At 42.4% G+C, this 27,510-nt stretch overlaps 1 protein-coding gene across 2 annotated transcripts; it reads left to right on the forward strand.

The window, feature by feature from the left end:
* On the forward strand, positions 1–27,510 carry OMA1 (OMA1 zinc metallopeptidase). Of its 2 annotated transcripts, XM_033151997.1 has the most exons (8): positions 1–494; positions 4,799–5,027; positions 6,264–6,437; positions 7,174–7,281; positions 7,832–7,960; positions 11,329–11,403; positions 14,149–14,298; positions 26,552–27,510. In XM_033151997.1, exons 1-8 carry the CDS (start codon positions 22–24, stop codon positions 26,735–26,737), a joined length of 1,524 nt encoding a protein of 507 aa, XP_033007888.1. In that variant the 5' UTR covers positions 1–21; the 3' UTR covers positions 26,738–27,510. The 2 variants fall into 2 exon arrangements, with proteins under 2 accessions (XP_033007888.1, XP_033007889.1); XM_033151998.1 differs by lacking the exon at positions 7,174–7,281.

The following is a 27,510-nucleotide window of genomic DNA, read 5'->3' on the forward strand; positions in this document are numbered from 1 at the left end:
ACACGTGTGTGTGAGAGAGAGATGGCTGCTCTTAGTGGCTCAAGGAACTGTCTTTTAACTAGATTTACATCTTTGGCCTGTTGGGGAAAGAGCATTAATCCATACAAGTTTTCCAGTGAAGCCTTGAACAGACACCAGCATCAAGTGACTAAGTGCCAGTCATGGAACAAAAGTAAAAACAGCAGATGCTACTTAATGACTGAAAGTTCCAACACCTACAGTAACCTCATTAATAAAAGTCAAGTGCGGCTTTTGAACCCTAAGAATGAAGGAATTTGCAATGTCGCACACAACTGTTCTAGGAGGCCTTGTATTCTCTCTGAGCAAAGGGCAAGAGGACTTTCTTTTCAAAAATCTCAACACTTGACTGCTTCTCAGAGTGTCCAGTTTCACAGGCCTTTTCACAGATCTTCAGCACTGAAGGCGGCTCCCGTTCCAATCTTGTGGATTCTGTTGAAGCCAGTTCAGAAACTATTTGCTGTCATCCTTGGGAGGTAAACATTAATATTGCTCTGCAAAACAGACTATAGAGTATACTACATTGTTGCAATGTAAATTTAGATGCAAGCTTAATAGGATACTTTGCAAACTTCACATGAGACTGTCTGGCATGCTCATAACGTTGCTAAGGAGCCTTGCAAATAGATGGTGAAAGCTCACTTCTTGCGAGAATGACTGCTGCTTTTGTGTCTCTGCTCCCCTCCTCCTCTCACCTGTTTTAAAACCTGGTGAGGTAGCTTGGAAGAACATCTGTAACTTGGATTAAAAAGGGTAAAGTACATTCCTATGCTGTTTCTCATACTGTTCCCCAAACTGTGAATATTTTACCTCTATCCTCCGGCAAAGGATGCTAGAATAGCATTGTGGTAGTTTCTGGTCCCCTGCCCACCCTCCCAGTACTGAGGGATAATGCCTCCTGGCTCTAGGCACTAGGTCGATAGTACAATACCACTTTTGATTCCTGTAAAGAGGATGGGGCAGGAGCTGTAGGAAGGAGAGAGTGAGCATTGCGCATTCTCGACCTGGAACAATGATAAATTGCACCTCTGTTTCTGTGCTTTCCCATGGTAGAACGTGAAGGCAGCCCCTGCTTTGGGGATATGTTTTTTTTAATGGATTTTCATTTACCTTAGTCAAGTTTTAATTACTTGAAAGGCCAACTGCTTCCTTGATTTGATATCTGTGAAGCTCTCAAACACCTCTGAAGTGGAGTATGCAACTCCCACTTTGGTGGGAAGGTAGGGATGAAGCAGAAGAATAAATAAACAAAATATGCTTAGTTTGAAATGGCATCAGCTTGGTGGCTTAGGTGCAAAATGATCTTCCTGTACTTTTAGTTCTATACTGTCTGAGCAGTGCCTTTTTTCCCCAATTGCCACCAGCAGTTAGGCACTTTATTATCCTTTAAATACATTTCCTCTTTATAATACTGTAAAATAAAATTTAGAATGTTTTTAACTGTGTTGCCAAGACACACCTTGTTGGGTAATTTTCACCAAGGAAGTAGTTGCGTCTCCCAAGTTGTTAACAGTGACTCAGCGCAGTGAGTTTCGTTCCTAGCTTGCAGACCAATCGGTTAATGAAATTTGGATCTTGGTAATGCACTTCTAAAATTAGGAGCACATCCTAAACTCTAGTCCCCTTTTTAAAAGATAATTTGGCTACTAATCTCCAATCTAGATATCACGTGCACATCAGAAGGCTGCTGCAGCACTGTCCCCATGCATGTACCATCCTGCTGAGGAAGGCACACCTTTGCAAACTTCCTGGGAAAGGAGTGGAAGGTTCTCAGAATCTGGGGCATTGCCTATATAGGCCTGCGTCGCACTTGGATTTATGAGTGGTGGTAAAGGCATGTGTCTGATGCTTCACCTTGTAAGCTGTTTTTCTGGATTGGAGGTTGAGTAATTTGGGCTTAAGAATAGGTCAGTCACAAAGCATGCATCTAGTTTTCTAGTATATATTGTTGAGGCTTGTTGTAGTGCAGTAGAATTTTTGACTTTGAAGAGGTGACTCCTTCACTTCCCCATGCCACGTAACAAATCGCTTTTTTGAAAATCATCCTCAGTTTTGCCAGCCCTCAGGTTTGCCTTGTGGCATAGAGGGAGGACTTCTGTTTGAGGAAAACAAGTATAGAATCCCCCTTGGAGCTGCTTTTACTGTGCTCTGGATTCTGGCCATAAACTTTACGTATTCACTATGCAGGCCAAAACAGCAAATGATGCTCCACTTGTGTTTTTGCAATATGGATGTTCTGTTGCTGCTCAAGGAACCATCTATTAAATTTAAATTGTATATACAAGTTGGGCCCGGTGGAAAACCATTTTGGTATATGTGGTAAATCCCATCCCTTGTTAAACCTTTTCTTTGTTATTAAATGAACACATTTTTCTTACTGTAAATAAGGTGTCTCGGTGTTTTGAAACTTGGTTCTTCTTCTTCTTACTCTCCAGAGCAGAATGTTGGTTTTTTTTTATAAATAGAATATAATAGTTAATGCTTTCTCAGCCTTTAAATATGCATTAGATTTTTGTTTTGGCTTTCCTTTTCCATTCTCAAAGGCTTCATTGAAGCCAGATTTTAGATCTGTAGAAATTAACTTTAAAAAAAAGTTTAAAAGGAGAATAGCTTTAGATTATCTAAACTGCTGTTTGGTTCCTCAAATTTCAATTGAGCAGTCTCCCACTTTTTTTTGTATACAGTGGAACTTCGGGTTATGTACCGTCCTGCTTATGAACGCTTGGGGTAACGAGGTCCACTAACCTGGAAGCGAACTTCCTGGTAGCGAACTTTGCCCTGGGATGCGAATGGAAGTTGCACGCTGGTGGCGTGGTGGCAGCGGGAGGCTCCATTAGCAAAAGTGCGCTTCAGGTTAAGAATGGTTTCAGGTTAAGAACGGACCTCTGGAATGAATTAAGTTAGTAACCGGAGGTACCACTGTAATATCTTGCCACTTGCCTGGCATTATATTACCTCACTTTTGCTTCCTCTTCATTTGAAATGGAAGTTCTTTCTGTACAAACATGTGCATGCTACGTAGGTACTGCCCCATCTCTCCCTGTTTATTTATTTGTTCTTGAAATCCATCTTCTTTTTAAACTCACTTTCTCAGCCTATGACTTGCCTTAACCTGGACACCTTTAAAAATTGTCTGATCAATCTATGGGTTTAATATGTACAGAAGCAAGACTTTGTGCAGATCCCTAGCTTTGTGGTTTCCTGTCCAGCTGTGGATATGTGCACATAGCCTTTTAAATCCCAAATATGAAGCTGCCCATTTGTTTGATGAGAGTGATGGTGGTTCCACACTCACTGTTTGCCATATGTTCCTCCTGTTCACTTCCCATTCAGCTTTCCTCCTTTCCTACACCAGTCCCCCCCTTCTTGTTGTGCTTATGCACAGCCCTCAGCTGCCGTTCCTCATCTCTCAGACTCCTCATAATGCACAGCTAACCAATCTCCTTAGTTTGGGAGGCCCCACACTCCCCAGGTGTCAGAGACCAGGCCGAGGAGTGCCGCTCTGATGGGGAGTGGTGGGACCCTCCCCCTCCCCCTCCACCTGCTCCTGACCAGGATCCTGAAGCTGCCCAGGAGCAGTGAAGCAGGAAAGATTTGGAACAGTGGTTTGCAGAGGAGCATAGTTCTGGTGACAGAAGAACCGGGGGGGGGGGTGAACAGCAAAGTGAAGAAGAACAGGGAGAGAGAGCTAACAGACTCTCTCTCTCTCTGGAAAGTATTCAGCATATCAGTCCAAGGTCACGTAGAGCAGATAAGGTGGGCTACACAAAAAGCACGGTGGTTGTGAGATCAGGTTGCAAGATGGAAGTGACTGGGGGGAAGTGGGGGAAATCCTTAATTGGGAACACCTTCAATTCTGATAATGAATGCTTTGTTCTTTTGCTGTGATCATTGAAGACTCTTTAAATGGTAAGGGACTCTTCGCTTTGTCCTGCTTATCTACGGCCAAAGCGGGTGGGGGGAAGAAGCCAAGTCCCCGGAAACCAGCAAACCTACCGTGCCTCCCTAATTCCCCCTTTCTCTCATGTGTACAAGAATGTGGTGCGGCATATCCGTTTTACTCTTGTAGGGAGTGAGGTATCAGAGTGAACGTTGCTGCAGCTTCATAGCTTGTTTTATCAGTGTCCCATTAAACCATAGCTAAAGACAACTAACTATGTTAACTATGGTTTAATGTTTGCATGTTAGTATATGCCACTGAAAAGGTTTTGCTCTGCTCTTTTTCTGATTCTGCTGTTGTTAAGCTTACAGGAAAGAGAGCCTGGCTTGTTGTTAATGTCCAAACCCGGGCCTATGGTTTCTTTCTTTCCAAATAAACCATGTGGCAATCAAGGTTTGTTCTTGGCATATCACTTGTGGTTGAAACACCATGAGCCTCAGGTTGGGAACTCAAGACAAGCCAGACCATGGTTTGTTTCCTGGTGGCACAGCAGGCGAAAGAACTTTGGGGCATCATGCACTAGTACACTGTTTGCATTAAGCAGAGAAGCTTGTCTTTAACTAAACCAATTAACTAGCCTCTTCAGAATGCATCCTGTGGCTTCAGCATGGCAAGTATGGTTTTTAAAAATGGTGATTTTGTACTCTCCTGTTGTACACGCAGGTTGCTGGTAGCATGGCTATACATGCAAGCCTGCCAGGTATGAAGAGCACATTCACTTGTGCGGTTTAGTTTTGACATTTATAACACATGGTGGTAGCACTGATGAGGGTGCAGCAGTTGGGGACACTTGCGATTCGCTCTGGCTTCCTTGAACTTTGCTATATTTGTGCCTTACAGGAGCATAAGAAAATGGTGGAGGGCACTTCCTCCAAACAAGAAGGAGCTGTTTAAAGAAGCCGCAAGAAGAAATAAATGGAAGATAGCCCTGGGCCTGTGTACTTTAGGAGTTGTATTTATCCTGTTTTATTTTACTCACTTGGAAGAGACACCAATCACTGGACGCTCTCGGCTTTTGGTGTTTCGGAAAGACCATTTTGCTGAATTGTCCCAAATGGAGTATGCCATGGTGGGTAGCTGTTCAAAAAAGCAAACAAAAATAATATTAATTCCCCTGCCCCACTTAGCAGTAACTGAGATGACTCACAGGAACAGTTCAGGGTCTCCAGCTCTACTTATTGAAGATGGGAACTTACATGAAGCATATACAGTGGTGCCCCGCTAGACGAAAATAATTCGTTCTACGAATTTTTTCGTCTAGCGGTTTTTTCGTCTAGCGAAGCGGCAATGACAGCCGCGCTCCACTAAACGGAAAAAAAGACGAAAATTTTTCATCTTGCGAAGCAGCCCCATTGACTTTTTCGTCTTGCGGGGCGGCTTCCGCTAGATGAATGCCATTCGTCTAGTGAGTTTTTCGTCTAGCGAGGCATTCGTCTAGCGGGGCACAACTGTATCCTGTTTTCTGGCCTTCCCACATAGCTGAGGGAATTTTTCTTCCATTTAAGGAGTGTTGGCAGTGCAAGGATTGAGAATATGTGTTTTACTGCTTGTTACATGAGGAAGATGAGTATTGCTTATTAGTAAATAATATATGTACTGTAAATATAATTGCTGATGTATTCCATGTCATTAGGTCACCTTTCCCGAGTTAAATATTTTGCTCAAGCACATCTTTAAATTTTATTCCCTAAATGGATATCCTACAGCAGGGCATGTCATTTTTAGGGGGTGAAATTCAATTTTTGCAAATTTCTTCCATGAGGGGGTCTTAAAAATACGTTTTTGGGTGTGAGGGATTCAAATCTGCTGTTTTATTTGCGACTGGACAACATTTAGCTTGCTAAGACTACGTTTGATTAAGGAGCAAATAAACTGCTTTCGGAAAACCAAAGGATTTTAATTTTGCCTTCTGAAAGTGTCAGGTAAAATAATAAATATACATAATATAAGTAAATAAGAATAATTTTAAAATACAAGTACTTGGCAGTCATTAAAAAAAAAATTTCTATGCAATTTTACACACATTTTATTTACCAAACAAAATTAGATCAATGTAACAAAAAAATCTTTTGAATTCCCAAGTCATTCTACAACTTTTTGGCACCCTTCATTTTGGGAATTTGGGAGTTGAAAAATTCATCATGCCCTAATAGTATGGTGTATGTCTCTGAATTAGATTGCGTCATGTTTTTAAAAAAATTTATACTGACCTCTCTTCCATGGATATTCATGCATATTGTATCTCTTAATTGCAATTTTACTTGCCTTGAATTGGTCAGTATGCTGCGTCCTCTTTTTCTTCCAGTGGGTCGAAGAATTTAAAAGCAGAATGTTGCCTGAAACGGACCCCCGTTACCAGGAGGTCAAAGAAGTCTTTTTGCATTTGGTTGACAGCAACAAGGATTTTCCAGGACTCTCTGAGTTCAAGTGGACTATCCATGTGGTGGAAGGGCCAGACATTAATGCTGTTGTGCTTCCAGTAAGTAAAAATCAAACACAAAAGGTGAGATGTAATAATTCGGAAAGAAGCTACTGACAGCGCATTCCTGTTGCCCTTGGGGGGTGTGTGTGTGTCCCAGAGGCCGAAGGATTTCGTGCATCTCCCTCTTGGCGGTGAGGGTGGGGGTGGAGGGGTTGTAGCTCTTCCAGATTCAATCCCTGGCATCTGCAGGCGGGGCTGGGAATGTCACCCAGTCTGAATCCCTGGGGAGCCTCTGCCAGTCAGTGCAGACAGTACTGGGCTTGACTTGGTGCAAGGCAGCTCCCCACGGTGCAGCTGTGGAATTCCTCTGCCACTGTCCTTCCTCTGCCATTATTGCTTTCACAGTAGAAAGGGCAAAAAGGGGTGGATTGGGGGAGGTTGAATCCCAGAAGCTCCTCTTCTCCCCAACACACATACACGGGTTGAGAGAAAACGTGTGCTGATTTTCTCTCCTTTTGTGACCAACGTGCAGGAAAATCTCTCTTCCTCACCTCGCCCCCCCCCCAAGAGAAGTGTGCTGAAGAAAAGGAGGAATAAAGAAGAAACACAACTTCTCTTTTTTTCCTCCATTCGGTCTCTCTCTCTCTCCCCCCTCCCCCCATTTTTCTGCTCTGCTGGTGTTGGCCTGGCTGAGCTCTGGGTTCACCCTTACACCCCCCACCCCCACCCCACCCCCACTTTGCTCTGTGAAACAATCTGTTTGCAGTATTATTTCCCCTCTTTTTGCCTGCAGAATGGACAACTATTTGTTTTCACTGGTATGCTATCTGCTGTGTCAGATATCGATGAACTGTCTTTCATTTTGGGACATGAACTTGCTCATGCTGTTCTGGGACACGGGGTATGTATCCTGTTTTAAATAGTGACGTTGCCAAAGCCCTCTGAAACTAAACACATGCTTGTAGTCATAGGTGGCCAATGTGGAGACCACCATATTTGACTGCAATTATCCAGCGATGCTCACAGCCGGCCTCTTTGGGCTAGAAAGCTTTGCTCCAAACTCTGCATCTGTGGTGTTAATTGAACTGACATAGTCAGAGGTTAGGGGTGTGTAGTACAACTGAATAGTTCTTTATAGGCCTTCCTTTCCAGCACCCAGTGTTTCTTCTGTCAGCATTTTGGCTTCATACAGCGTTTCTCCAAGTTGGTTCTGTGGCTGTTGTTGGACTACAACTCCCATAATCCTTAGCTAGCAGGATGTGATGGGAGTTGTAGTCCAACAACAGCTGGAGAACCAAGTTGGAGAAGTAACAGCAACTTCTGCGTCTTCACGTTTTGTAAGAGGAGTCAGTAGACAGTGCATCGTTTTGAATACAGAAAACCTTAAATATCCATGCACAAGATTAGGACATAAATAGGTGGTTTTAAAATACCCTTTCCCTTGTTTTAAGGCAGAGAAGGCGAGCCTGATGCATTTCGTGGATTTCGTGCTGCTCATTCTTCTCATAATGATTTGGGCTGTTTGCCCTGGAGACAGCTTAGCAATCGTAGGCCACTGGCTCCAAGCTTGGTTTCAAGAGGTAAGATTATCACCATTCTACAGAGTATTCTTCTAGCTCCTGCATCAGGGTGTTCTTTTTGTGGGGGAGCTGGGGAGGTCTCTGTGTTACAGGACACAGTGCTTCATTTAATAGACTATGGACCTGATCTAGCAGTAAACTTACGGTCTCAAGTCAGCTTGTGTGTTGGATCTAAGAAGCGGAAAGAAACTGCAGTTCAGCTTGGGTGAGTAGCTAATTACAAGCCCTGGCTTGCCTTTCCCCCATGGGAAGCAGATCTCGATCTCACTGTTTTAAAAATAAGACGGAGTCGCAACAAAGGTAGGTCATTTTGTGGCTGTATTATGCACACTGTCATATGTGTGGTTTGTTTGTTTTTGTAAAAAAACACCATTGGATTGATTAATGAAAGACACATATATTGCCTTCTAGTTTGTAAACTTCAGGCTGTTGTGAGCTGGGAGTGAACGCTAGGAAATGGAAGCACTTTGTTATTTCCCTGGCTGCTGCTATGAGCCAGTAAACATTTTTCTTATAAACTCATTCTGCTGGCCCTAGACATACTACTGAGTGGAGCATACTTACCTAGAATCAATAATTTAAATTCTACTGTAGCATTCGTCACCCACAATGTTCAATCTCTGGAGGATGGCATGCATTTTGCAATAGAACTTCTCCTTTTATGCCTTTGCATTTCTAAAGGTTAGCTTGATCACCCGGAAAACGATTTAAAATGCAATATTGTTCTTTGTACATCTGTTGAGCCGATATTGTGCGTGCTATTTTAACATTCTTGGGTGAAATCCACAGATCTCCCCAAGTGATCCGAGAACCTGGGATGCCCTGAGATCCTTCCACTTGGCTTTCTTTCTTTCTTTCTTTCTTTCTTTCTTTCTTTCTTTCTTTCTTTCTTTCTTTCTTTTTCTTCTGCTCCGTGCTACAAGGCTCATTAACCAGGAACCGAGAAGAGAATAAATGGTCCTGCTCTCCCTGCAAAGTTTCTTATTACGCTTGAACTTCCTGCCAGTCAGGAATAAAACCAGAGATGTAGGAAAAGGCAGTTCAGTAACCTAACCTAAAATGGCTGAGAGAACTGTCAGGATGATCAATGATACTTCAGCACCAGGCTTGCTTTATAGTACACAAGTTGCCAAACCAAGTTCTTCACTGCCTGTCACATTTGGCAGTTTCTTTCCCTTCACGTTCCAGAAGTGTAAAATGCCTGTGGTAGCTCTTTTCTTTTTAAAAAGGGAGGTGCCAGGAAAACTTCTGTGGTTGCAGAAACGTGGTGATTTTATTATTGCTGTTTCTGGGTTTCCACAGCTGTCTGGGCTGGGTACGGTGCTGCTCCCTCTTGCAATATTCCATATTATCCTTTCAAGTAAATGTTGCAACTTTGTATTATCACTCTGACAACCGAAAGTCAATAAGTCGCATAATTAAATGATCTCTGGTGACCAACAAGCCACTGAGCAAGACCATTTTGAAAAGATTGCCTTCTCAAATTAATTTTTTTTTAAATTTCATTTGGTAGTGTTCCTAAGCCACCTTTCGATGTGAGAAATAAGGCAAAACAAAATAGAAAATTCTTTCCAGTAGCACCTTAGAGACCAACTGAGTTTGTTCTTGGTATGAGCTTTCGTGTGCATGCACACTTCTTCAGATACACTGAAACAGAAGTCACCAGATCCTTAAATATAGTGAGAGAGTGGGGAGGGGTATTACTCAGAAGGGGAGGAGTATTACTCAGAAATAAGGCAGTTTACAAAATAAAACCGCAGCAGTAAAGTAACAATACAGGTAGTTAGTGCCTTGGAATAACCGTATGGCTGGGTAGTTTTTTTTACCATTGGTAAAAATGTGTTATTGCAATATTAATACATGTTTTGTTTGAAAAACTGCATCCTCAGAGCACTGAATTAAAAAAGTTCCAATTCCACTATTGTCAGTGTCACCGAGACACTCTGGAAGGGGGGGGTATGTTTATGAAATCTGTTTTCCATGCAAAATACAAGGTATTTCAAATGGAGTTGGAAATATGGTATCAATTCACACGGACTTTGCTCTATTATAGAACTAGGGCAGGGGGGCCCTGTGGCCCTACAGATGGTGCCTGACCACTAGACATGCAGACTGGGGCTGATGGGAGTTGGAGTCTATCCACATCTGTAGGCCCCATGTGTTCCCCATGCCTGTAGGGTTAAAACGAAATGAAATTTGGCAGTATTGTCAAATATTAGGCGGAAAAATCAGGTTTGTAAATTTTTTTTTTAAAGGAACAAACGTGGAAACTGAATAAACTCTATTACAGCTGAGGAGAGTCTTGAGACTGTAATAAGGCATGTCCATCTTTCGTGTCCACAATTTACTTTCAGTTGGGCAACTGCACAGAAAACCTGCTATCCAAGTTTTTTTTTTTTGCTGTCATAATTGCTGTGTGAAGCCTTACAATGTGTGGGTAATTTCCCATGACATTTTGGGAACTGGGCGGCGAGGTAGATTGGAGCTGGGTGGGGCGAGACAGTGACTTTTCTACAGTCACCCTAAGTTGTTACCATCTGCCCTCGTCACTGCTCTCTCTGACTTCCACCTCTGTGCTCCGCTGTCCCCGCCAGTCGTTGGTTTACACTGTATTATAATTTGTTGATATGCGCATTACATTTTGCATTGAAAAGCTTTAATATGAGGGGGAAAGCACTCTGCATATGCTCCGAGGTGCTTTTTCCTTAAGACCTCTGCCATGGATTTAAAGGTGAACACACATATTGCGGTGCCTCAGTGTTTTTCTTAACCATCTGTAAAATGGGACCAATGACAGCTAAAGGGTCTAAATGCAATAAAGCACATAGATGTCTCTTTATCTTGTATCTGATGTGTGTTGTAGTCGGCAGAATAGCTAATTGCTTTTATTATCAAAACCCATCTCACTGCATGCATTTTTAGTTTCCCTTTTTTACCCGTGGCTAGCTCCAGCCTCTTGTCATTATTTGCCAGGCCATGCAAATACTCTCCACTTAGCTGCACCCACTACTTCAATCTATAAAACGCTGGAGCATATCCCATCATTCTGTCTACTGTAGACCAGAGAGAGAGAGAAAAGTGAAGAAGCACTGCTGGCATGCATGGCTTTTATTGGAACCAAGCTCTAGAATGCAGCAGGTCCTCAGCCAGGCTGCTAATGCAACTGCTGATTTAGCTGCTTCCTTAACTCCCTAGGAAAATGTACAACATCTGCAGCTTCTTCTCTAAGCCCTTTGCAGAAAGAGTAGGAGGGAGAACGCTTCTGCTGAAAGTTGTCTGTTTGTTGCGTGTAGGCTAGGTAAATGCTTACTTTGGTTTCAGAAACTGGCAAGAACAAAGTTCTGATGTCTCTTTCCTTTCCCTTCTAGTTGCTGTTCAATAGGCCATATAGCAGGACACTGGAAGCTGAAGCTGACAAAATTGGGCTTTGGTTTGCTGCTAAGGTAATAATAGTTTTTGGCAATGGAATAGAACAGGTCCCTTTTGCTTCATTTTAAGTAGTGTTTTTCACAAACTGTTTTCTGTGTATAGTTGTAACACCTTAAATAAATGGGTCTTTTCCTTGCTGTCTACTATATTAGGGTTTTAGTCTTGTTTTAAATGTATTTGCTGTTTTTGTGTTTTAAATTGTTTTTGATTGTGTGTAAATCACCAGTTCTCGAAGCGACTAGCATGAGTTTGGCCAAACTGTGGGAGGCAGTGAAAGATAGGCGTGCTTGGCGTGCTCTGGTCCATGGGGTCACGAAGAGTCGGACATGACTGAACAACAACAACAAAATCACCATTAGATGGTTGTTTCAAAGTTGATTAATAAAAATGATATTATGATTAATAATTTTGGATTTCAGTATGAGGCTCATCAAAATACAAAAAATCCTTACCTTTTTGTATGTTTAGGAATGGTATAACTGTACCACCACTGCCACCTAGTGTTAGTATTATTATTAGAATTTATTATTAGAACACACACAAACTAGTTAGCTTGACTGCTGGGAGAGGAACAAAGTTAGTGGACCACTCATTTTCACAGGCATTTTTGCAAATACTTGTTTCCCCAAGAACTTTTATTCCTTTGGGTGAAAATCCATCAAGCTTCTTTCTAGGGTTTACGATATTGCCAATGCATATTGGTTTGTTACAATTATTTATATCCCCCAGTGCCTTGGAGGATACAGAAAAGTAGGAAGCATTTATGGCCGAAGGAGAGAATGATGCTTCAACATGTACTTAAAGGGGGACTGCATGAGGGAAAACGGCCTTGCTCATATTTATTTATTTGCTTGTTTTCTTTTTCACCTCACTTTCCTCCATTCTGGAACAAAGGGCAGCTTCATATAACAAATTGTTACAACCACCATCTTCAATGAAATATAAAACATAAATAACAAATTACTCCCTCGTAATAGATACCATAGTGCAGCTGCATTATTAACCAAGAGCCATAGGCACTGGCTCCTGGGGGCTGAGACACTTCCACCCCCCCCAATGTGTTTTGTGTTTTGTTTTTTTGGAGTAGACCGGACACCCTCAATGCTCAGAGGGCTGCATGCACAATGTTAGGATGTCGCACGACATCTCCTCAATCGCCTGGAGAAGCTGGTGCCTCTGATAAGGGCGCACATCTCCCCAGCACACTGTAATATTTATTATCCAAATGCCTGGGACATCTTTAACCTGGCGTGTGTATCTCTCAGTCCTGTGTCCGCAGCTATGGACGACCTCTAATTGCCCTGGAGAGTTGTGGGTTTCAGACCATCCAAGCCTAGGAAGCTATTTGAGTACTAAGCCAAAGCAAGGGAAAGGGTTAATCAGATATTTGTAGTCACTGGGAAAAAAATATTTGGAAAGAAATGTAACTTGAGATGAGAAATTTCAATCTATGAGAAAGAGATGTGGTAATGCAGGACTACTTGTTCGAAAAGGGAGAAAGAGTGAAAGCGGTGGAGACCTGCGTTGCAGTTATCAACTTGAACTTGTAACACCACCAATTGAAACAGAGGACAGCCTGGTTCACATGTCACAGTGAGCCATACTGGGACCATGTAAATGTAAATGTGCTGGTTGATGGAGAGACCCAGAACTGTGGAATCAGTGCTGCTACAAATGCTTTGATTGTTAACCAAAACTCTTAAAAGCAACAACAACTCTCTCTCTCTCTCTCTCTCTCTCTCTCTCTCTCTCCATTAATTCAGAGAAGTATTGGGTTTTAAGCCAAATGCAGATTTATTTATTTATTTAAAAACAAGCTCTTCCCTTCTTTCCTTCCGTGGCGTGTTTATTTGTCTCGAGCACTTTGTAAGTCTGTTTCCATTTCATCCATTTTGTTACAGCAGCTCCTTCTTTGCCTGTAAAGGTCAAGAACTTAACCCAGATGGTTTTGCTTCTATTAGCATAATTGGTATCTCCTCCTCCTGCATTGGCATCTGTGCACAAATGCCACCTGTTCCGTTTCAAGAGTTGTTTGCATTTGCAGGCGCTGTGCGGTTTTCTCATGACTCGAGTTCCAGTCTTCAATACCTATATTTTACACACACACACACACACAAATCAAAAATCAATATAGGTTGTTGTTTAAAAAACCCCAAACAATTTCCCAGTGTTACTTTGGTAATGTTAAGCAGTTCTTCCTTTTATTCTGTCTTCCAGCTGAGCATATGCTAAATTATAACCCAGTAGTTCCGTAATTTTAATTTTAATTTAGAACCCAGTACTTACCATTAGCAAGCTCCAGCTTTTCATTTGATATAAATGCTCATTTATTTTACATTTTTTCTCTTTCTCATAGTTTTCTTCTTTAACCATGGAAGTAAAACAGTTTTCCCTTGATCAATGATAACATAACATTTATGATACTTTGCCACTTACATTTCCCTTTCTGCTGCCAGCTCTGACTATATTGTCTCAGGCTTCACGCATGGTGAGTCATTGTTTAGAGTTGCATCTGAACCTGCTCATCTGCCAAACACTTTTTTGCTCAGCCCAGAAATTAACAACTTGATTTTATTTCGTTAAGGCTATACCTGTTGCTCCCTATAGTTTCAGAGCACTGAAGACGTAGAGAAACCTACTTATCTAACTATGCTTTTTTCTCTGCTTTTGATGTGAAGGAAATGGCCAGTGATGTTTACAAGCATCTTAAGATTGCAGTTCAGTATCTTTCTGAGATATCACCTTCTCTTTCTTTCTAGGCTTGTATGGATGTAAGAGCAAGTTCTGTATTCTGGCAGAAAATGGAGCTAGCTGAGACTCTAACAGGGCAACCAAGAGTGCCAGAATGGTTTTCTACACACCCCTCCCATGAGAACCGAGCTGAGCATTTGGACAGACTTATTCCAGAGGTGAGGTTGTTTGGGGTTTTTTTTTTTTGGTGTGTTTAAACTGAGTATCATTTTTCACGTGTCTGTCCCATCCTTCTTTGAGTTGCCAAGGGTGGTATATATAGGATTGATTTCACACACGGACACGCTCCAAATCTAATGGTCATTATGGGTTGCTTTCTTAGCTCGCAATTTTCTACGACAAAGATACCATACAAGTACTTGCTGCATTATTGCTTAGATTCACTGAAATCTGTCTTGCGGCAGACCTTCAGCTTTCTCGCAGGAACAAATGTGCCTCTCTCTTCAGCAACTCTTGCCCTGTTCCCGTTTCCTATTTATCTATCTATATATATAAATGTTCCCATTGTGTGCGCGGCGGTTACCAACTTGCTCCGTAACCGCTGGACCAAATAGCATCAAATTAGGACACATCATTCCATGACCAGCAGGGAATAACATGGGATAATTAAATTTCAAAAAAACCACACCTGACATACCTAAAATAAAGAATAAACGCCAAAAAAATGGCGCCCCTATTACACGTCACCAGCAAAAGCACTGAAGACTCCCAACACCATCCAATAGAAAGCTGGATCGCCCGGCAGCGTCACAGAACCTGCGCAACCTGCGCAGACAAAAAAAACCCTCCGTTGCTGGGCTGGAGGGGTGGGAAGGGGCTGGGGCCGGTGGGGGGCCAGGCTGAGGGGGCAGGATAGGCCCAATGGGCGGCGGAGGCAGAAGCCGCTTCCCCTTCTCCTCCCCACCCACCTCCCCCTGCGGAGTCCAGGCTGAGCTTCCCTCTCCGCCTCCCCTACAGAGCTCTGCCCGTTCCCACACAGGGAGGCTGAGGTGCGGCCGCTTCTCATGCAGGAGGAGCTGAGGATGGGGAGCCGAGAGAACCCCTTCCATTACACGAAATCAGCTGCAGCAGGGTGTGGCCAGGTCAGCTAGTCATTTATACATTTGCAAACTTCTTTGTAATCTTTGCCCTCAAATGATCCTGCCATTGTTCATATTTCAGTCATGTCTAAGGCCATAAAATTACAATAATCCTATGGCAAAGGTGAGATTTGAAACCAGACCTCTTAGTCCAGGCTAACTGTTACCTAGTATTAGAGCACGTGTTTGTCCGTAAGTAATCTTAATGGAGTGCTTTAATGTGGCCTCAGTCTCAATGCTTTTGTACTTTTAGCACTGGACACTAGTCCAGGCGATTATGAACAAGCTGTTCCTCTAAGCTTCTGTCAAATCTGCCGTTTCATAGGATTTGAGCTCAAGTGCAACTGCTTGTCTCTTGGGCCCTGACTCACAGGCACTAACTAATAACCGGTTTGCATGCAATGTTAAACCATATTTAAACAGAAACTATTGGTTAATGCAGAGCATCATGACACACACAGCTAATAAAGTGCAAACTTTGCTCCTCCTCTATTCCTGCTGCTGCTGTTGCACCACCATGTAACAAGCCAGAGTCTGGCTTGTCATAATTTCTGAAGCCAGGCTCATGGCTGTTCCCCCCCCCCCCCCTTTTCCCCAAACAAAGGAGCCTTGGGAGAAAGTTTGTTTTGATAAAACAAGCCCTGTGTCTGAGCTCAATGAAGCAGGAGTTGGGAAAGAGCAAAGCAAACACCTGTTTGCATTAAACTATAGGTTTTTTTTTAAAAAAAAACATTAGAGGGGCCTTAATATTTTAGGAGTAATGTTTTCTATTCACATTCTGGTTCTGATTTCGTGGTACTCTTGGCTTGAGTCCATACCAGTGAGTCTCTGGTGCAGTAATAATACTTATTAGTGCTGTGGTCCCCAGTCTTTTGCATCAAGCATTTCCTTGAACCTTGTATGCTATGTCCTGTTTGTTCTGTAATAGCAACTTTTCTCATCATAAATTGGTTTACTGTTTAGGGATGAGATGAAAACCAATTTATACAGAGCAAGTTATGTACTCCTTTTTATATGTTGCTAAATATGCTGTTTTGAAAGGCATCAGTTGACATGCTTAGTGTTTCCTTATTTTCTTTTTTTAATGAGAACAACTACCAAATCCGAAAATAGGGTGCAAATTGCAAATACACATATTAGATGCAGAGTCTGCAAAATAATGGTGATATATAATGAAACAAATTTATACACAAATTGGCCAGTACAGACATAATCTTAGAGGGCAAGAAGATAATTTATATTGGTTATCTTTCCAGTCTCCTCTTCAGTCAAATATTTCTGTGACAGGAATAGTAAGTGGATCACTAGAAGTGTGACATGAAGGATCTTCTCGCTCTGTTCACTCTCCTAGCCAGCAGTATCTGGAAAGTTCATTAACCGTTTTTGTTGTCCTCGGATTTAGGAAGAGAGTTGTGGTTTGCATGTTGTGCTGCTTCAGAAATGGCATATATATTCTGCGTTTTGTTTGCTGAAAGTTAGTTAAACCGAAGGTTGCTCTGCTTTATTTGGAACCATACTTGGTTTTTTGTTTTATTCCATAATGTTGCATGTTTACATATAGATTTCCTTTAACCAGGCTCTGTTCCACAAATCATAAGTTGTCTCACAGATGAGAAAGCACACTATGACTCCCCACCCGCTCCCTGAGCTTGCTTTGTTTTCCAGCTGTGCTTGCCTTGTGCCTCTCTTGCTTAATGAATGTCTGGGGTGGGGTGGCTGAACAAACCATGGTTAAGCAAAGTTTATGGATCTGGACATAATGCCAAACCATAGTTAAAACAAACCATGGTTCTATGCCAACAACAAACCACAGCTTCACGTCATGTTTCATGGGCAGCCCCCATTAGCCTTTGGGCTGGATTGAATGTTCAAACTAACCATAGGTAGGCCAAACAAACTATGGCTTAGTGTTTGTGCAAAACTGCTCAGTATAGTTTACAATTCTTCCAAACGCTTCAGGGCATCAGAAATTATGATTAGGCATTTATTTATTTATTTATTTATTTATTATTAAAATGTGTATACTAGCTTTCATCCAAGGCTGGTTCTCAGGGTGGTTGACAACATGTCTGGTATAGTATGCTAAGGGTTGAGTCAGGCATTTGATGCTAAGGAGGGTGTCGATGAAGAAGTTCAGATGGTCAGTAGAGAAGCTGACTCTGGAATAGAAATTCAGCCAGCTATGGATTGCTTTGTACTCCATCTGAAGTCCCAGCGGGTTCAGGAGCTGACATAGCTCCTCGATATCCAATTGGCTGTTGCGGCTGGGAATGCCTTTGCCCAGCTTCAGCTGGTGCGCAGGTTGCACCTCTTTCTGAAGTACCAACTCTTCCCACAAGAAGTGACCCAACAGTTGCCATTGATATTAGGCAGATGCCTTATTTTTTAGCAGGAGCTTAAAACACTTTTGTTTAGGCAAGTCTACCCTAGTTTTTAATTATTTGTTTTGCTACAATCAAGTTTTGCTACAATCAAGGGGTAAGCAACTTTTGTCGCATAATAATAATAATAATAATAATAATAAGAAGAAGAAGAAGAAGAAGAAGAAGAAGAAGAAGTTGCAATTGTCACCAGAAGTCCTGCCCTGAGTTCTGTTGCCAAGGGAGTACACTTGTCAGTGACACAAAACCAGGGCTTTTTCAGTGACAGTACCCTGGTTGTGGGACTCTCTCTTTGTAGTTCAGCTGGTCTTGCCTTTGATGACTTTTAAGCAGGCAGTCAAGACCTTTTTATTCTTTATTTCTCTCTTGATGCTGTTTTGTATTTTTGTTTATTTGTTTTTTTAATATTTTTTATTGCTTTCACTTTATTATAGGGTACGGCATGTGGCCTTATGGACTGCTGGGGGTGCAGTGAGTCTGGGGGAAAGCAGAGAGAGAGGGGAGGGAGGGAGAGAGAGAGGCATATTTAGTGGGGCCACAATTGCTGCATATGCACATCCGAGTAAACCATGGTTAATGGCTTGCTGTGAGCGTGCCAATTGCTTTTGCTTCATTCTTTCCCTCTAGCAAGTGGGAGCAGCAGACCATAGCCCTCTGATTACTTTTATACTTGAACCAAGGATCATGGTTGGTTGTTTTGCTCCTCACTTTCATGGTCAACAGTGGCCCCTTGTTTGCAAATGCAGCCATGTTGCAACTTAACTTAAGCATCCCCTGGTTTGTGTCCACAAGGCACGTGATACCTTCATCATCTTAAGTACCGTGCCTTCTTTCTACAAATCTACTGATCAAACTATATAGCATGAGAAGAAGAAATACAGAATTTCCTAGAGATGACCTAAAGCATTTCTCTCCCCCCCCCATATATGAGAGGGGGAAATCCCAGCTGTTTTGAAGCCTGTGGTATTGGAGCCTTCCAGTATTAAAAGCAAGTGCTGACTCTTATTGAAAACTGTGGGATCCATTCTTCCTGCAAGGCTGACTGTTTTCAAAGCACTGACACATTTATGTAGAGAAAAGCCATTCCTGGCTTACCTTGAGCTGTGCAGCAAGAAGTGGAAAGGGGTTTTAAATTGGGCATGGGAAGGGAGGAACATTGGTTTTCAGGGTGGTTGGGGAGATATTTTAAAATGTAAGGTTAGGTTTCAGAGATTTAGGATGAGAAGGAAGCCAGATGGGAAATTTAACACATGGATAGTCGAATGTAGAAAATGCAGAGAACCAATAATTTCAAGTGCTCTTTTTTTGGATGACTTTAGGTTGCCGTCAGACCCATGAGTAAAAAGTCCCCCGGTTAAGCAGCTGACATTAATGGCGTTAGGGATGCTCATTGCATTAATTTCAAATTTCTCCAAATAGTATATATCACATAATTTCACTGCAGCTTTCAAGGAAACATATGTGTGTTGGGTGCATGGCCATTTCCTCCTTAGTGTTGATAATGTAAAATGTGCCGTTTAAAAAGAAATTTATTGAAAATCCAGAGGAATGCATGCATAACTGTCTGTGATGCTACACGTGTGTGCATGAGAGAGAGGGGAGGAGAGGGAGAGGGAGAGGCAGAGATATATTTCAATTTTGTAGCTCTCAGTGGTAAGATGAAGATTTTCCAAACTGTGGATTATAGCTACTTAAATTATGATGAGTGGAATGTTGAAAGCAGCTATAGTTGATACTGAAGCCTAGGAAATACTCTGTTGTGAGCTTAAAAACACAAACAAACCATATTTTTTTATTTACTGTTCTCTTTCATTTGATGTCACTTTGTGAATTCCATTTTAAACTATGTGTTCAATGTTTGGGGAAAGATTTTCAAAAGCAAAAAGTGGCATTTACATTCTCATTGAATATTGCTATGGTACGCTTCATCGTTGCCTGGGAAAAGCTGTCCCTTGGGTTTCATTCACATGCCGGCCTTTTAAAAGGTAATTGTACTTCCTGGCTACCAAATCCCTAAGTAGATGCGGTAACTTTCCCCTTACATCCATAATTAATGCAATAGTGGCATCTGCATTGGGGGTCATAGGAATATGTCACAGAACACAATATACTGATTCTGTGGGGCTGCTGCCACGAGATACTAGACAGTTGAACTTTCCATAGGCATGATTTACATGGTAGGACTTGCATCTGTCATTTTAGAAGTTCTCTCAAATGCCACAGCTCTTACCGCTGAGAAGCTCAGATTGTGTATGCATGTGATTGGTGACTTACCAGTGGGAAAGAAATCGTTGCCTGGTCCCTAACCAAAACACTGCTCTACCTAGTATTTGCTAATCCTTGTCTCAGGATAGTTCTAGGCATTTCAGACAAATTGCATTGCTGTGTCCCTTTGCATGCCCATCCAGATTAAAGGTCATGAAGGCTCTGTGCTGAACCATATTAGGGTTTTGTTACAGAGGTTTTATTACAAAGACACACAGAGCCTCAGCCCAGTCGTGTCTTTCCCCTTAAATCCTCTGCAACACAAGCAGTATAGCCTGATCACGTTTCCAAGTTACATGTTGATAAAATCATTCTGCCACTGGAAACACGGCTGAGGCTTCTCTTATCTTGTCACCAGGGACCACTTGCTCTGCTTTGAATTGTGCCCTTCGAGGATTGACGCTTTTTTTCTGGCACGCCTCCTTGAACATGCCAGTACAGGCAGAAATTCAACTAGAGCAGCTTTTCCTAGCAGGCCTCTTTACCTTTTGTCTGGCTGCTTTCATGCAAGGGCTGCCTGCAACAGCAGTCCCAGGTGGGAAATCCGGTATTCCAAACCTCTCCCATAGGTATGCCCCAAATGTGACAAAATCCTGCTCAGCAGCTTATCTGGCATTTTGCGTGAAGGTTAGAGCATACAGGCAGGGGTTGTTCCAAAGCAGTGGTCATTCCATCTTAAGGTAGCAAGGATAACTTTCTGGAGCGCCCACCCACTTGCTAAAGGCAATCACTTCCGAGGCCTACATATCCCCCTTGGTTGTGGAGAGATGAGCTCAGGTGGCTGCCCTGTAGATTTCTTCCGGGGGGGGGCAGTGCTCTTGTGGAATGCAGCTGCCACCCCTGTAACTGAGTGGGCAGGGATCTGCAAGTGTGAGGTCTTACCTTTGGCTCTGAGGCCCTGACCACGCAGAAGTTGGGCAGGACTATGTCTTGATCTCTGTGGAAACCGGTGTTAACCTTGAGTAAGACATTGGGGTCTGGTTCCAGGAGTACTTGGTTGGGATGAAAGGTGCATAGCTCCTCCTTGGGCTGAATTGATATGTGCTTTAATGAGATTGCCATTTAAAACTTTAGAATTGGAAACGACTCTCAGTTTAGCATTATGTGCAAACTAGGGATTTTAGTTTTAAATAAAGAGTTATCAGTTAAGGCAGCTTCATATCCCCTGGTTTGAAATTACTTGTTTAGAAACAGGCCTGAATACGCTGATTTCTTGGTAGGAAACGTGTGAATAATTTTGGACAACATGTAAGAACAAAAGAAATGCAGATTGTGTCTTTAGAGGAGAGATTTTCATCAAGACCACAGAAGGGGAGGGAAGTGTTAAATACCCCCTCTGTATTGATGTGATCCCTAAAATAATCACCCCCCCAAATGCTATCTGCCTATTTAAAAACCTGCATGTTAAACTCAAAGGCACTTCTTTATTTAGGGGCCAGTGGTGTAAATAGACTGTCCCTGTTTGACAGGAGTAGGACATAAAGGTAATCTTAAAACAAAACAACACAGTATAATTGTCCAATGTTCTGAAGCACAAGTATTGGCTATAAAGTATGCTCCAGGTTTTAGATAATTTATGGAGAAGCAGCTTGCTCTGTACAAACATCACTCATTCTCAGTCCAGATTTCACGTTGCTTGTGACACAGACAAACTCAAAGGTAAATATTTTACTAGCTGGTATAATTGAATTGGCCTTGAAACTGCACGGGGCTAGAAAACCTAACATTTTCAGAATTGGAAGGAAAAAACACCCCTTTTCTTGGATTATACGATGTGTACCTGCTGCACAGTAACAAACAGGCTGTCAACTAAAGATTGCATTTGTGAGAATATGTATTTTCTCAGGAAACTTGTTAGAAGAGAAGGTGGCCACTTTTATTTCTACTTCTAAAGCATTTTTGTTCTAAATTACCTGGCAAACCCTCTCAAAGCTGCAGAATTTTAAAGCAGCTTGCCTTTCCGTAGTATTTTCTTGTTTTTGTTTTAAAAAATCTGATAAAGTAGATTACTTTGAGGGCAGAATTCAAACTTTTGCCAAGAGTTCTCTGGGTTTCCTTCCCTCAAGTGCTTTCTTGCTATGAATGAGAAATGATCGAGCAAACACCCAGATGATCCTCCGTGGTGCATTCTAAGTATATTGCCGTGCACAAGTCATTCGGCTGTGTTTTCTAAATAATATCCAGCCTTTGCCTCAGGGGGAAAGATGCGGATATTTTACATGAGAAAGAGGAGTTCACCACCACATAATAGGAACAAGCTACGTAAAGAAACTTCTGACATGAGCTCCCTTGGCTAAAGAATTAAATTGAAAAATATTTACTTATAGGTCACTACTTATTTTTCAGTATACTTAAACACACAATAAATTAATGTGTTTTCCCGCTATCAGAAGCACATCCCCCCCCCCCGGGTATGGCCTTAAAAGGTAAAGGGACCCCTGACCATTAGGTCCAGTCGCGGACGACTCTGGGGTTGCGGTACTCATCTCGATTTACTGGCCGAGGAAGCCGGTGTACAACTTCTGGGTCATGTGGCCAGCATGACTAAGCCGCTTCTGGCAAACCAGAACAGTGCACGGAAACGCTGTTTACCTTCCCACCGGAGCGGTATCTATTTATCTACTTGCACTTTGACGTGCTTTCGAACTGCTAGGTTGGCAGGAGCAGGGACCGAACAATGGGAGCTCACCCCGTCGCCGGGATTCGAACCGCCGACCTTCTGATCGGCAAACCCTAGGCTCTGTGGTTTAACCCACAGCGCCACCCGCGTCCTGGGTATGGCCTTAAGCTACACTTAATGAGTGACCCCCACTGAACTAAATAGTGCCAAGTAAACATGCATGGGAATGCACTGCTACTGTTATTTCTGGCATATATTCAAATGAGGCGATCTCTGCTGTTGCGGCACACCTTAGGTCACGCTGCCACCTATTAGCAGGTCCTGATCCCACCAGTTGCAGAGCAGCAGCATGTGCCAGCAATTGCCTGTAATGCCAGCGCACCGAAGGCCTTAAACAAAACATCAGTAGCCAAGGAAGGGCACTCCCTTAATGAGACTTAACTTTTCCCATAGCGGTTGGAAATTGCTGCAGATATGACTTTGGCTGGAGTGTGGCTGCAGGAGGGGCCGTGCTGAGCTCAGCCCTCCCTCTGCCGTGCCTGTAGTCTTCATCTTGTATTTAATGGAGTATGAATCAATGTGGCGGGTGTTTAATCAGCCACCTTTCGCCCCCTCAAACTGCTTGATGTGGAATAAGAAAGCAAAAGAAGGGGGGGACCCACCTCCACGGGGTACAAATGTTTTCTCTGAGCCGTCTTGTGGCTCTGGGTGGTTTTCTTTCTACATTACACCAGTGTTTTAGATAAGTTAAGCAGAGAAAGGGAAGATAGACACTATACAGTTAAAAGGTGGGGGGGGGAAGCGTAGAGATTTAAAAATGCTAAATTAGTTTAAAAGCGGATTACATTGCCCTTTTCAAGATACAGCCTAAATCTTTAGATTTCTACTTGGCTTGAATAATGCTGTTTGACATTAATGCAGTCTTGCAGTGGCTTCTGTTCAGCAAGAAGAACAAGAGGAAACTCTGCCATTGCAAATATCTGTTAAGGAATTGATTGGTTGCTGAAGTGGAAACGGCTTGATATACATATTGTGAATTTCTATGGGCGATATTCGGAGGGCCATCTGGAAAACAAAGTTACATTTTTTAGAAGAAAAATGTACTCACAGCGGGGGGGGCAGAGATGGGAGCATAATAAAAATAAATAAACGATGTCAGAGGGGTATGTGAGACCCTCAACTTAGAGTGGTTTTGGTGATGAGTCAACTATTCTTTTTCCACCATTGGATTGTGCAAATAAATAAACAAAAAGTTGTTTGACTGGAACTTGTTTCCAAAAGCTGGTATTTGTTTCTTGGCTAGTTTTAGAAAATAGCATTTATTTACGTACTAAAAAAAGAAGAGGCATTTTTTTTTGTGAGGAGAAAAATATGGCTTCAATAGCCAGCTGTGCGAGAGAAGCTTTTTATTTCTCTGTATCTAGAGGAAGTCACACAGATACAAAATGATTCTAAAATTTAAACTTAAAAATAAAAATTGCTTCCTCACACAAGCCAGAATTGTCTGTGTACTTAACTATGGCAACAGGAGACGGTCTCTTTGTGCTCCACTGATGTGCACCACACGAGGGGTACCTCGATTTCATGCCATTCCCACAGCATTCTTACAGGGTGTATTCTCCAATACTCCTCTGAATCTTCGACTCTGCCCATGCAACAAGGGAAAGATAGAGGACTTTATTCACTTCTTCCTCTACTGCCCACTATATGCCTCAATAAGACCTAGGCTTCTCCCTCTAATCCCTCCAACTATCGCCAGGGACGTTGACCGCATGAAATACTTACTGGCAGATGCCAACCCCTTGATTTCACGTGGAGTGGCCATCTACATATTACAGGCCCTGAAACTCAGGACCACCTTTTTGGCTAACTTCCCTTAGCCTTAGTCTCATGTATCTTCCTGACATGGACTCTGTCGTCATGCCCTGCTATTGCTTTTTATTTTATTTGTATTTTCCAGTACGATTTGACTTCCAATTGTATTAACTGTATCTGTTGTATTCTTTGTATAATCGTGCCAGGCCACTGCCTGGTCTTTTACTATGTGCTACGGCCATATGGCTAATGCAATAAATAAATTGAGGGTAGGCCGTGGCATTGAGAGCATGATTGGTTTGTGTAAACAGGTGGTGTCTAAACTACACTGAGGGTTTCTGTGAAATGCCAGCAGAAGCTACCTGAGGGCCAGCTTGACCATGAACCTTGTGAAGGTGGGGCGAGTGGGTCTTCATGGCATTTGCTTAATAAAGGCACTCCACTTTTGCATCTCCCACTGCTCTGAAATATGGCTGGCATGTACCCTTTTCTGCAATGGCTCCCCGCTTGTGGAATGCTCTCCCCAGGGAGGCTTGCCGAGCACCTTCATATCATATATTACATATATTGAGGTGCCAGGCAAAAACATTCCAATCTATGGCCTTTTAAACTGTGTGTAGGTTTTGTTTTTTTAATTGTTTTGGTTTGTTACTATGTTAAGTTTTTGGTGTTTTTATATTGTAAACCGTCCTGTGATCCTCGGATGAAGGGCAGTAAGAAATTTAACAAATAATTTTTTTAAAAAATAGCCACCACCTAAAGACCTGGTTATTTGTCCTGGCTTTCAGTAATATCTGATGCTGATATGAATGATTTTTGGTTGACTGGTTGTGACTTACCTGCCTGGCTTTTAATAACTGTGATGTGAATTTGAAAGTCTTTTAGTAAGTAACCCTTCTGAGGTCACTGTGCAATGAAGTTGGGTAAGAAATATTTTGAATGGGTTTATATTTTTTAAAAAAGCTTGATTGCACAGCATGTATTTAAGCCACTTTTGCAGCACCATCGCTGAATCAACTTTGAGTAACGTTGCAGTGATGCAAATACGGTTTGATGCTTGAGCAGATGATGAAACATTCATATCCGTGATCTTATTTTTAACTCTGCACAGATACACTGTGCCAACAGCATGCCAGTCTGGACAATTCCAGTTTGCCCATCCTGTGAGTGCCATTTAGAACAATATGGAATATTGTGATAAGAATTTCATGACCAACTTGACTTTTATGGAACCAACTTATTGGAAGCATCTCTCTTTTTTTACTCTTAAAACATTCAGCATGCTTTCATGTGTAGCCAAAAAAGGAATTGCTTGAACTCAGCTGGAGGACAAGGAGAGGACACAGGGTGAAGAAAGAGCTGTGAGTGGAGGGTGGGCTTTTCCCATCCTTCCAGCTCCATGGGAAACTCAACAAACCTGCTGTGGTCCATGCCCCCCAGGGGTTCCATGGATGGGGTGGGGGGACTGGGCACAAACAATGATTTCCCCAAGGCAATAAAATAAATGCATGCAAAATTGTGTGCATGCGTGGGTGCATTTTCCTGGAAAGGGGTTCTATAGCTTTCATCAGATTCTCAAAGGGGATCCGTGACCACCTCCAAAAAATGTTTAAAACCACCACTATAGAGTAGTCTGCTATATATATATAAATGCCTGCATTTTTATATTTTAATTAGCTGATTATAAATTATTAAAGCTATTCAAGTAAAGTTTTGTAATTTAACACTGGCATCGAACCAGTATTCTCCTGGGTCAGAGAAGTATTTTTTGGTCCACAATGTGATTAGATATTAAATGACATTGTGTCCCTCAGAGGCCTCTGTTTCAGTGGACACAGTGGATTGGATCCAGAGAAAATGGTGCAGTAGGGAGCCGAAGAAAGCTGACTTCCCTGCCCCTGCTTCCTCCCCACCCCGCAATCCCTAGCTCCCCACATAGCCTCCCCTAAGGGTTGGGAGTCCTGCTGAATTGGAGGGTGGTTTGTAGCGTGGGCAGGAGGGGAGGGAGTCTATAAAATCAGACTGAGGCAGTATGTTTAAGCATCCAGTCTTAAACTTTATGCAGCCAAAATAATCCAATGAACTCCCAAGTGCACAAACTCTGGCCACTCGTTAAATTGCTCTGTATTTCATTAGTCTTTGCATTGCAACAGTCCTGGGAAGAAGCTGGTCATTTCCATTTTAAAAACTGGAGTTTGTTCTCCCACATGTTAACTTTCTTTCTTTGGTCTTTTTGTTGTCGCTGCCGCAGGTAATTAAAATCAGGGAGCGCTGCAATTGTCCAGCTTTGCCTGGACAGGATCCACGCCTTGCTTTCAAACTGGCCAAGCAAGAAATTCTGCAATCGTCTAAAAACGAGGGAGCCCTAAACCTCACTCATGATGCTCATTACAGAACAAAGGAGAAGACACACGTGGGCATAGCAGCTGAGAAATAACTCTGCAGGTGAAGGCAGAAATGCTTTATGGATTAACGTTACCCAAATTCCCAAGGCAAGTACTGTGCTTTTCAGGAAACTGCTTTGGAAATTTGAAGTTGCCAGACTGATGGACAGTGCTATTAATTTATGGCCACAATTTTTGACAGTGATGTGCCTCTGGAACTCAGCTCTTGAATGGATTTGCAGAAGAATGCTTCATATGCACAAGGAATACAAGGAGCAGTTTCCGTGATGGAAGAGAACAGGAAACCTTTGCCTGCATGGGGGCAGGGGTGTTCAGCAGCGCCCCAGATGGCACTCGCATACATACTGCATGTATAAACAGGCTGCAATAGCAAATCCTCTTGTACACCGAAATGTTAGCCTGACAGTCAGAACTATGTCTTTTACCAATCATGTTATAATCTCCACCACCCCCCTCCCCCGTTTCCCAATGGATGTCTCAAAGGGATGTCCAGCTGAGTATGGTGGGGAGGGCAAGGAGGGCTGCATATTGGAAAAATGGAAACATGACTTCTGTCTAAATGTCTATCCGTGGACAGTTCTTGCAATGCAGTTTTAAGTTGTATCCCCAGGCTCAAGTTGGATACAAATCTGTCCCATTGTCGCAAATAATGAAACAGTATCCCTTACCTGTGTAAATCCTCTTGAATTTGTTGCAAGCTCAGTTAGTTTTGTCCAATGATATTTATAAAATCATGGTAAGAATTCACTGCCTTTTACAAGGATCAAGATGCAATAAACTGACCAGTGGTCTGGTTCGAATATCA

The sequence above is a fragment of the Lacerta agilis genome, chromosome 6, assembly GCF_009819535.1.
Source record: "Lacerta agilis isolate rLacAgi1 chromosome 6, rLacAgi1.pri, whole genome shotgun sequence".
NCBI classification, from domain to species: Eukaryota; Metazoa; Chordata; class Lepidosauria; order Squamata; family Lacertidae; genus Lacerta; species Lacerta agilis.